The 11,910-nt window shown below is 53.4% G+C and overlaps 1 protein-coding gene across 1 annotated transcript in view; it reads right to left on the reverse strand.

The window, feature by feature from the left end:
• LOC143998144 (SWI/SNF-related matrix-associated actin-dependent regulator of chromatin subfamily D member 3-like) overlaps positions 1-11,350 on the reverse strand; it is a 97,277-nt gene extending 85,927 nt beyond the window's left edge. Inside the window, exon 1 of the mRNA XM_077493884.1 lies at positions 11,267-11,350. Coding sequence (XP_077350010.1) covers positions 11,267-11,316 — 50 coding nt within the window. The 5' untranslated portion in view covers positions 11,317-11,350. The remainder of the gene's footprint in view (positions 1-11,266) is intronic.
• Between the last annotated feature and the right edge of the window lie 560 nt (positions 11,351-11,910).

The following is an 11,910-nucleotide window of genomic DNA, read 5'->3' on the forward strand; positions in this document are numbered from 1 at the left end:
CAGGCTCTCCACCATCTACAGAGAGAAGGAGATGAGAACTGTGTCCGTGTCCCAATATTTATGGACCTGACCCAATGATTAGATGGAGCCCCTGATGAAGTCCAGGCTCTTCTCCATCTACATAGAGAAGGAGATGAGAACTGTGTCCGTGTCCCAATGATAAGATAGAGCCCCTGATGGAGGTCCATGCTCTCCACCATCTACAGAGAGAAGGAGATGAGAACTGTGTCCGTGTCCCAATATTTATGGACCTGTCCCAATGATTAGATGGAGCCCCTGATGGAGGTCCAGGCTCTCCACCATCTACAGAGAGAAGGAGATGAGAACTGTGTCCGTGTCCCAATATTTATGGACCTGACCCAATGATTAGATGGAGCCCCTGATGAAGTCCATGCTCTCCTCCATCTACAGAGAGAAGGAGATGAGAACTGTGTCCGTGTCCCAATATTTATGGACCTGACTCAATGATTAGATGGAGCCCCTGATGGAGGTCCATGCTCTCCTCCATCTACAGAGAGAAGGAGATGAGAACTGTGTCCGTGTCCCAATATTTATGAACCTGACCCAATGATTAGATGGAGCCCCTGATGAAGTCCAGGCTCTTCTCCATCTACATAGAGAAGGAGATGAGAACTGTGTCCGTGTCCCAATGATAAGATGGAGCCCCTGATGGAGGTCCATGCTCTCCTCCATCTACAGAGAGAAGGAGATGAGAACTGTGTCCGTGTCCCAATGATTAGATGGAGCCCCTGATGAAGTCCAGGCTCTCCTCCATCTACAGAGAGAAGGAGATGAGGACGACCTCCAAGCTGCCCCCTTCCCGTCTACAACTGAAGATATATTTGGAATTTTCGGGGGATGAGAAAAAAAAAAAGCAAAGAAAATGAAAATCCTGCAGAATGTCCCAGAGACTCCACATACCACAGGAATAGAGGGGGAGGGGACATTAGAGTGTAAGCTCCTCTGTACAGAGACTGATGTGACTGTGGGGGGAGGGGACATTAGAGTGTAAGCTCCTCTGTACAGAGACTGATGTGACTGTGGGGGAGGGGACATTAGAGTGTAAGCTCCTCTGTACAGAGACTGATGTGACTGTGGGGGAGGGGACATTAGAGTGTAAGCTCCTCTGTACAGAGACTGATGTGACTGTGGGGGGAGGGGACATTAGAGTGTAAGCTCCTCTGTACAGAGACTGATGTGACTGTGGGGGAGGGGACATTAGAGTGTAAGCTCCTCTGTACAGAGACTGATGTGACTGTGGGGGGAGGGGACATTAGAGTGTAAGCTCCTCTGTACAGAGACTGATGTGACTGTGGGGGGAGGGGACATTAGAGTGTAAGCTCCTCTGTACAGAGACTGATGTGACTGTGGGGGGGAGGGGACATTAGAGTGTAAGCTCCTCTGTACAGAGACTGATGTGACTGTGGGGGGAGGGGACATTAGAGTGTAAGCTCCTCTGTACAGAGACTGATGTGACTGTGGGGGAGGGGACATTAGAGTGTAAGCTCCTCTGTACAGAGACTGATGTGACTGTGGGGGGAGGGGACATTAGAGTGTAAGCTCCTCTGTACAGAGACTGATGTGACTGTGGGGGGGGGGGGACATTAGAGTGTAAGCTCCTCTGTACAGAGACTGATGTGACTGTGGGGGGAGGGGACATTAGAGTGTAAGCTCCTCTGTACAGAGAATGATGTGACTGTGGGGGGAGGGGACATTAGAGTGTAAGCTCCTCTGTACAGAGACTGGTGTGACTGTGGGGGGGGGGGACATTAGAGTGTAAGCTCCTCTGTACAGAGACTGATGTGACTGTGGGGGGAGGGGACATTAGAGTGTAAGCTCCTCTGTACAGAGAATGATGTGACTGTGGGGGGAGGGGACATTAGAGTGTAAGCTCCTCTGTACAGAGAATGATGTGACTGTGGGGGGAGGGGACATTAGAGTGTAAGCTCCTCTGTACAGAGACTGGTGTGACTGTGGGGGAGGGGACATTAGAGTGTAAGCTCCTCTGTACAGAGACTGATGTGACTGTGGGGGGGGGGGAGGGGACATTAGAGTGTAAGCTCCTCTGTACAGAGACTGATGTGACTGTGGGGGAGGGGACATTAGAGTGTAAGCTCCTCTGTACAGAGAATGATGTGACTGTGGGGGGAGGGGACATTAGAGTGTAAGCTCCTCTGTACAGAGAATGATGTGACTGTGGGGGGAGGGGACATTAGAGTGTAAGCTCCTCTGTACAGAGACTGGTGTGACTGTGGGGGAGGGGACATTAGAGTGTAAGCTCCTCTGTACAGAGACTGATGTGACTGTGGGGGGGGGGGAGGGGACATTAGAGTGTAAGCTCCTCTGTACAGAGACTGATGTGACTGTGGGGGAGGGGACATTAGAGTGTAAGCTCCTCTGTACAGAGAATGATGTGACTGTGGGGGGAGGGGACATTAGAGTGTAAGCTCCTCTGTACAGAGAATGATGTGACTGTGGGGGGAGGGGACATTAGAGTGTAAGCTCCTCTGTACAGAGACTGGTGTGACTGTGGGGGGAGGGGACATTAGAGTGTAAGCTCCTCTGTACAGAGACTGATGTGACTGTGGGGGGAGGGGACATTAGAGTGTAAGCTCCTCTGTACAGAGACTGATGTGACTGTGGGGGGGAGGGGACATTAGAGTGTAAGCTCCTCTGTACAGAGACTGATGTGACTGTGGGGGAGGGGACATTAGAGTGTAAGCTCCTCTGTAGAGAGACTGATGTGACTGTGGGGGGAGGGGACATTAGAGTGTAAGCTCCTCTGTACAGAGACTGATGTGACTGTGGGGGGAGGGGACATTAGAGTGTAAGCTCCTCTGTAGAGAGACTGATGTGACTGTGGGGGGAGGGGACATTAGAGTGTAAGCTCCTCTGTACAGAGACTGATGTGACTGTGGGGGGAGGGGACATTAGAGTGTAAGCTCCTCTGTACAGAGACTGATGTGACTGTGGGGGAGGGGACATTAGAGTGTAAGCTCCTCTGTACAGAGACTGATGTGACTGTGGGGGAGGGGACATTAGAGTGTAAGCTCCTCTGTACAGAGACTGATGTGACTGTGGGGGGGGGGGGGACATTAGAGTGTAAGCTCCTCTGTACAGAGACTGATGTGACTGTGGGGGGAGGGGACATTAGAGTGTAAGCTCCTCTGTACAGAGACTGATGTGACTGTGGGGGAGGGGACATTAGAGTGTAAGCTCCTCTGTACAGAGACTGGTGTGACTGTGGGGGGGGGGGGGACATTAGAGTGTAAGCTCCTCTGTACAGAGACTGATGTGACTGTGGGGGGGGGGGACATTAGAGTGTAAGCTCCTCTGTACAGAGACTGATGTGACTGTGGGGGGGAGGGGACATTAGAGTGTAAGCTCCTCTGTACAGAGACTGATGTGACTGTGGGGGAGGGGACATTAGAGTGTAAGCTCCTCTGTACAGAGACTGATGTGACTGTGGGGGGAGGGGACATTAGAGTGTAAGCTCCTCTGTACAGAGACTGATGTGACTGTGGGGGGAGGGGACATTAGAGTGTAAGCTCCTCTGTACAGAGACTGATGTGACTGTGGGGGGAGGGGGACATTAGAGTGTAAGCTCCTCTGTACAGAGACTGATGTGACTGTGGGGGAGGGGACATTAGAGTGTAAGCTCCTCTGTAGAGAGACTGATGTGACTGTGGGGGGGAGGGGACATTAGAGTGTAAGCTCCTCTGTACAGAGACTGATGTGACTGTGGGGGGAGGGGACATTAGAGTGTAAGCTCCTCTGTACAGAGACTGATGTGACTGTGGGGGGGAGGGGACATTAGAGTGTAAGCTCCTCTGTACAGAGACTGATGTGACTGTGGGGGGAGGGGACATTAGAGTGTAAGCTCCTCTGTACAGAGACTGATGTGACTGTGGGGGGAGGGGACATTAGAGTGTAAGCTCCTCTGTACAGAGACTGATGTGACTGTGGGGGGAGGGGACATTAGAGTGTAAGCTCCTCTGTACAGAGACTGATGTGACTGTGGGGGAGGGGACATTAGAGTGTAAGCTCCTCTGTACAGAGACTGATGTGACTGTGGGGGAGGGGACATTAGAGTGTAAGCTCCTCTGTACAGAGACTGATGTGACTGTGGGGGAGGGGACATTAGAGTGTAAGCTCCTCTGTACAGAGACTGATGTGACTGTGGGGGGAGGGGACATTAGAGTGTAAGCTCCTCTGTACAGAGACTGATGTGACTGTGGGGGAGGGGACATTAGAGTGTAAGCTCCTCTGTACAGAGACTGATGTGACTGTGGGGGAGGGGACATTAGAGTGTAAGCTCCTCTGTACAGAGACTGATGTGACTGTGGGGGGAGGGGACATTAGAGTGTAAGCTCCTCTGTACAGAGACTGATGTGACTGTGGGGGGAGGGGACATTAGAGTGTAAGCTCCTCTGTACAGAGACTGATGTGACTGTGGGGGGAGGGGACATTAGAGTGTAAGCTCCTCTGTACAGAGACTGATGTGACTGTGGGGGGAGGGGACATTAGAGTGTAAGCTCCTCTGTACAGAGACTGATGTGACTGTGGGGGAGGGGACATTAGAGTGTAAGCTCCTCTGTACAGAGACTGGTGTGACTGTGGGGGGAGGGGACATTAGAGTGTAAGCTCCTCTGTACAGAGACTGATGTGACTGTGGGGGAGGGGACATTAGAGTGTAAGCTCCTCTGTACAGAGAATGATGTGACTGTGGGGGGAGGGGACATTAGAGTGTAAGCTCCTCTGTACAGAGACCGATGTGACTGTGGGGGGGAGGGGACATTAGAGTGTAAGCTCCTCTGTACAGAGACTGATGTGACTCTGGGGGAGGGGACATTAGAGTGTAAGCTCCTCTGTACAGAGACTGGTGTGACTGTGGGGGAGGGGACATTAGAGTGTAAGCTCCTCTGTACAGAGAATGATGTGACTGTGGGGGGAGGGGACATTAGAGTGTAAGCTCCTCTGTACAGAGACCGATGTGACTGTGGGGGGGAGGGGACATTAGAGTGTAAGCTCCTCTGTACAGAGACCGATGTGACTGTGGGGGGGAGGGGACATTAGAGTGTAAGCTCCTCTGTACAGAGACCGATGTGACTGTGGGGGGGAGGGACATTAGAGTGTAAGCTCCTCTGTACAGAGACTGATGTGACTGTGGGGGGAGGGGACATTAGAGTGTAAGCTCCTCTGTACAGAGACTGATGTGACTGTGGGGGGAGGGGACATTAGAGTGTAAGCTCCTCTGTACAGAGACCGATGTGACTGTGGGGGGGAGGGGACATTAGAGTGTAAGCTCCTCTGTACAGAGACTGATGTGACTGTGGGGGGGAGGGGACATTAGAGTGTAAGCTCCTCTGTACAGAGACTGATGTGACTGTGGGGGAGGGGACATTAGAGTGTAAGCTCCTCTGTACAGAGACTGATGTGACTGTGGGGGAGGGGACATTAGAGTGTAAGCTCCTCTGTACAGAGACCGATGTGACTGTGGGGGGGAGGGGACATTAGAGTGTAAGCTCCTCTGTACAGAGACTGATGTGACTGTGGGGGGAGGGGACATTAGAGTGTAAGCTCCTCTGTACAGAGACTGATGTGACTGTGGGGGGAGGGGACATTAGAGTGTAAGCTCCTCTGTACAGAGAATGATGTGACTGTGGGGGGGAGGGGACATTAGAGTGTAAGCTCCTCTGTACAGAGACTGGTGTGACTGTGGGGGAGGGGACATTAGAGTGTAAGCTCCTCTGTACAGAGAATGATGTGACTGTGGGGGAGGGGACATTAGAGTGTAAGCTCCTCTGTACAGAGACTGATGTGACTGTGGGGGAGGGGACATTAGAGTGTAAGCTCCTCTGTACAGAGAATGATGTGACTGTGGGGGGAGGGGACATTAGAGTGTAAGCTCCTCTGTACAGAGACTGATGTGACTGTGGGGGAGGGGACATTAGAGTGTAAGCTCCTCTGTACAGAGACTGATGTGACTGTGGGGGGAGGGGACATTAGAGTGTAAGCTCCTCTGTACAGAGACTGATGTGACTGTGGGGGAGGGGACATTAGAGTGTAAGCTCCTCTGTACAGAGACTGATGTGACTGTGGGGGGAGGGGACATTAGAGTGTAAGCTCCTCTGTACAGAGACTGATGTGACTGTGGGGGGAGGGGACATTAGAGTGTAAGCTCCTCCATACAGAGACTGATGTGACTGTGGGGGGGAGGGGACATTAGAGTGTAAGCTCCTCTGTACAGAGACTGATGTGACTGTGGGGGGGAGGGGACATTAGAGTGTAAGCTCCTCTGTACAGAGACTGATGTGACTGTGGGGGGGAGGGGACATTAGAGTGTAAGCTCCTCTGTACAGAGACTGATGTGACTGTGGGGGGAGGGGACATTAGAGTGTAAGCTCCTCTGTACAGAGACTGATGTGACTGTGGGGGGGAGGGGACATTAGAGTGTAAGCTCCTCTGTACAGAGACTGATGTGACTGTGGGGGGAGGGGACATTAGAGTGTAAGCTCCTCTGTACAGAGACTGATGTGACTGTGGGGGGAGGGGACATTAGAGTGTAAGCTCCTCTGTACAGAGACTGATGTGACTGTGGGGGAGGGGACATTAGAGTGTAAGCTCCTCTGTACAGAGACTGATGTGACTGTGGGGGAGGGGACATTAGAGTGTAAGCTCCTCTGTACAGAGACTGATGTGACTGTGGGGGGGAGGGGACATTAGAGTGTAAGCTCCTCTGTACAGAGACTGATGTGACTGTGGGGGGAGGGGACATTAGAGTGTAAGCTCCTCTGTACAGAGACTGATGTGACTGTGGGGGGAGGGGACATTAGAGTGTAAGCTCCTCTGTACAGAGACTGATGTGACTGTGGGGGGGGGAGGGGACATTAGAGTGTAAGCTCCTCTGTAGAGAGACTGATGTGACTGTGGGGGAGGGGACATTAGAGTGTAAGCTCCTCTGTACAGAGACTGATGTGACTGTGGGGGGAGGGGACATTAGAGTGTAAGCTCCTATGTACAGAGACTGATGTGACTGTGGGGGGGGGGGGACATTAGAGTGTAAGCTCCTCTGTACAGAGACTGATGTGACTGTGGGGGGGGGGGGACATTAGAGTGTAAGCTCCTCTGTACAGAGACTGATGTGACTGTGGGGGGAGGGGACATTAGAGTGTAAGCTCCTCCATACAGAGACTGATGTGACTGTGGGGGGAGGGGACATTAGAGTGTAAGCTCCTCTGTACAGAGACTGATGTGACTGTGGGGGGGAGGGGACATTAGAGTGTAAGCTCCTCTGTACAGAGACTGATGTGACTGTGGGGGAGGGGACATTAGAGTGTAAGCTCCTATGTACAGAGACTGATGTGACTGTGGGGGGAGGGGACATTAGAGTGTAAGCTCCTCCATACAGAGACTGATGTGACTGTGGGGGGGAGGGGACATTAGAGTGTAAGCTCCTCTGTACAGAGACTGATGTGACTGTGGGGGGGAGGGGACATTAGAGTGTAAGCTCCTCTGTACAGAGACTGATGTGACTGTGGGGGGGAGGGGACATTAGAGTGTAAGCTCCTCTGTACAGAGACTGATGTGACTGTGGGGGAGGGGACATTAGAGTGTAAGCTCCTCTGTACAGAGACTGATGTGACTGTGGGGGAGGGGACATTAGAGTGTAAGCTCCTCTGTACAGAGACTGATGTGACTGTGGGGGAGGGGACATTAGAGTGTAAGCTCCTCTGTACAGAGACTGATGTGACTGTGGGGGAGGGGACATTAGAGTGTAAGCTCCTCTGTACAGAGACTGATGTGACTGTGGGGGAGGGGACATTAGAGTGTAAGCTCCTCTGTACAGAGACTGATGTGACTGTGGGGGAGGGGACATTAGAGTGTAAGCTCCTCTGTACAGAGACTGATGTGACTGTGGGGGAGGGGACATTAGAGTGTAAGCTCCTCTGTACAGAGACTGATGTGACTGTGGGGGGGAGGGGACATTAGAGTGTAAGCTCCTCTGTACAGAGACTGATGTGACTGTGGGGGGAGGGGACATTAGAGTGTAAGCTCCTCTGTACAGAGACTGATGTGACTGTGGGGGAGGGGACATTAGAGTGTAAGCTCCTCTGTACAGAGACTGATGTGACTGTGGGGGGGGGGACATTAGAGTGTAAGCTCCTCTGTACAGAGACTGATGTGACTGTGGGGGAGGGGACATTAGAGTGTAAGCTCCTCTGTACAGAGACTGATGTGACTGTGGGGGGGAGGGGACATTAGAGTGTAAGCTCCTCTGTACAGAGACTGATGTGACTGTGGGGGGGAGGGGACATTAGAGTGTAAGCTCCTCTGTACAGAGACTGATGTGACTGTGGGGGGGAGGGGACATTAGAGTGTAAGCTCCTCTGTACAGAGACTGATGTGACTGTGGGGGGGAGGGGACATTAGAGTGTAAGCTCCTCTGTACAGAGACTGATGTGACTGTGGGGGGGAGGGGACATTAGAGTGTAAGCTCCTCTGTACAGAGACTGATGTGACTGTGGGGGGGGAGGGGACATTGGAGTGTAAGCTCCTCTGTACAGAGACTGATGTGACTGTGGGGGGAGGGGACATTAGAGTGTAAGCTCCTCTGTACAGAGACTGATGTGACTGTGGGGGAGGGGACATTAGAGTGTAAGCTCCTCTGTACAGAGACTGATGTGACTGTGGGGGGGGGGACATTAGAGTGTAAGCTCCTCTGTACAGAGACTGATGTGACTGTGGGGGAGGGGACATTAGAGTGTAAGCTCCTCTGTACAGAGACTGATGTGACTGTGGGGGAGGGGACATTAGAGTGTAAGCTCCTCTGTACAGAGACTGATGTGACTGTGGGGGGGAGGGGACATTACAGTGTAAGCTCCTCTGTACAGAGACTGATGTGACTGTGGGGGAGGGGACATTAGAGTGTAAGCTCCTCTGTACAGAGACTGATGTGACTGTGGGGGGAGGGGACATTAGAGTGTAAGCTCCACTGTACAGAGACTGATGTGACTGTGGGGGGAGGGGACATTAGAGTGTAAGCTCCTCTGTACAGAGACTGATGTGACTGTGGGGGGGAGGGGACATTAGAGTGTAAGCTCCTCTGTACAGAGACTGATGTGACTGTGGGGGGGAGGGGACATTAGAGTGTAAGCTCCTCTGTACAGAGACTGATGTGACTGTGGGGGGGAGGGGACATTAGAGTGTAAGCTCCTCTGTACAGAGACTGATGTGACTGTGGGGGGGGGAGGGGACATTAGAGTGTAAGCTCCTCTGTACAGAGACTGATGTGACTGTGGGGGGGGGGGACATTAGAGTGTAAGCTCCTCTGTACAGAGACTGATGTGACTGTGGGGGGGGGAGGGGACATTAGAGTGTAAGCTCCTATGTACAGAGACTGATGTGACTGTGGGGGGAGGGGACATTAGAGTGTAAGCTCCTCTGTACAGAGACTGATGTGACTGTGGGGGGAGGGGACATTAGAGTGTAAGCTCCTCTGTACAGAGACTGATGTGACTGTGGGGGGAGGGGACATTAGAGTGTAAGCTCCTCTGTACAGAGACTGATGTGACTGTGGGGGAGGGGACATTAGAGTGTAAGCTCCTCTGTACAGAGACTGATGTGACTGTGGGGGGAGGGGACATTAGAGTGTAAGCTCCTCTGTACAGAGACTGATGTGACTGTGGGGGGAGGGGACATTAGAGTGTAAGCTCCTCTGTACAGAGACTGATGTGACTGGGGGGGAGGGGACATTAGAGTGTAAGCTCCTCTGTACAGAGACTGATGTGACTGTGGGGGGAGGGGACATTAGAGTGTAAGCTCCTCTGTACAGAGACTGATGTGACTGTGGGGTGAGGGGACATTAGAGTGTAAGCTCCTCTGTACAGAGACTGATGTGACTGTGGGGGAGGGGACATTAGAGTGTAAGCTCCTCTGTACAGAGACTGATGTGACTGTGGGGGGGAGGGGACATTAGAGTGTAAGCTCCTCTGTACAGAGACTGATGTGACTGTGGGGGGAGGGGACATTAGAGTGTAAGCTCCTCTGTACAGAGACTGATGTGACTGTGGGGGAGGGGACATTAGAGTGTAAGCTCCTCTGCACAGAGACTGATGTGACTGTGGGGGGGAGGGGACATTAGAGTGTAAGCTCCTCTGTACAGAGACTGATGTGACTGTGGGGGGAGGGGACATTAGAGTGTAAGCTCCTCTGTACAGAGACCGATGTGACTGTGGGGGGAGGGGACATTAGAGTGTAAGCTCCTCTGTACAGAGACTGATGTGACTGTGGGGGAGGGGACATTAGAGTGTAAGCTCCTCTGCACAGAGACTGATGTGACTGTGGGGGGGAGGGGACATTAGAGTGTAAGCTCCTCTGTACAGAGACTGATGTGACTGTGGGGGGAGGGGACATTAGAGTGTAAGCTCCTCTGGTACAGAGACTGATGTGACTGTGGGGGGAGGGGACATTAGAGTGTAAGCTCCTCTGTACAGAGACTGATGTGACTGTGGGGGAGGGGACATTAGAGTGTAAGCTTCTCTGTACAGAGACTGATGTGACTGTGGGGGAGGGGACATTAGAGTGTAAGCTCCTCTGTACAGAGACTGATGTGACTGTGGGGGAGGGGACATTAGAGTGTAAGCTCCTCTGTACAGAGACTGATGTGACTGTGGGGGGAGGGGACATTAGAGTGTAAGCTCCTCTGTACAGAGACTGATGTGACTGTGGGGGAGGGGACATTAGAGTGTAAGCTCCTCTGTACAGAGACTGATGTGACTGTGGGGGGAGGGGACATTAGAGTGTAAGCTCCTCTGTAGAGAGACTGATGTGACTGTGGGGGGGAGGGGATATTCGGGGTCCCGGTGTTGGGGTCTTAGTGGGGGAGGGGTTATGGTTGCAGTGTTGGGGGGAGGGAAGTCAGTGGGTAGGGGGTACCAGTGATGGGGGAGGGGGGTGTCATTCCCAGTGGTGGGGGGAGGGGGTTCCGGTATGGGGGGGTCCCAGTATGGGGGAGGGGGTGTCGGTGATGGGGGGGAGGGGGTGTCGGTCCCGGTATGGGGGAGGGGTGTCCGTCCCGGTGGTGGGGGAGGGGTGTCGGTCCCGGTATGGGGGGAGGGGTGTCGGTCCCGGTATGGGGGTAGGGGTGTCGGTCCCGGTAAGGGGGAGGGGTGTCCGTCCCGGTGGTGGGGGAGGGGTGTCGGTCCCGGTATGGGGGGAGGGGTGTCGGTCCCGGTATGGGGGAGGGGTGTCTCGGGGGTCTTACCTTCCTCTCCATGTGTGTCGGGGTCCGGAGTCTGTGCAGGCATTGCGCATGCGCAGTGCGGAGCGGTGACAATGGAGCGGCTGATCTCAGGGACCGGAGACAAAACTCGGCGGACATGTAGAAGAAATGACATAAGGGACCGTCTGCCAATTCCCGAGATTATCATACAGAATCCAAAATACAGTAGCCCCATAGACCCCTGTATACAGAGCCATCCGGGGCCCCATAGACCCTCTATACAGAGCCATCCGGGGCCCCATAGACCCCTGTATACAGAGCCATCCTGTGCCCCATAGACCCCTGTATACAGAGCCATCCGGGGCCCCATAGACCCCTGTATACAGAGCCTTCCGGGGCCCCATAGACCCTTGTTTACAGAGCCATCCGGGGCCCCATAGACCCCTGTATACAAAGCCATCCGGGGCCCATAGACCCTTGTATACAGAGCCTTCCGGGGCCCTATAGACCCTTGTATACAGAGCCATCCGGGGCCCCATAGACCCCTGTATACAGAGCCATCCTGTGCCCCATAGACCCCTGTTTACAGAGCCATCCGGGGCCCCATATACCCCTCTATACAGAGCCATCCTGTGCCCCATAGACCCCTCTATACAGAGCCATCCGGGGCCCCATAGACCCCTGTA

This window comes from Lithobates pipiens, unplaced genomic scaffold (assembly GCF_037356315.1).
Source record: "Lithobates pipiens isolate NorthernLeopardFrog02 unplaced genomic scaffold, aLitPip1_a1.2 Scaffold_19, whole genome shotgun sequence".
NCBI lineage: Eukaryota > Metazoa > Chordata > Amphibia > Anura > Ranidae > Lithobates > Lithobates pipiens.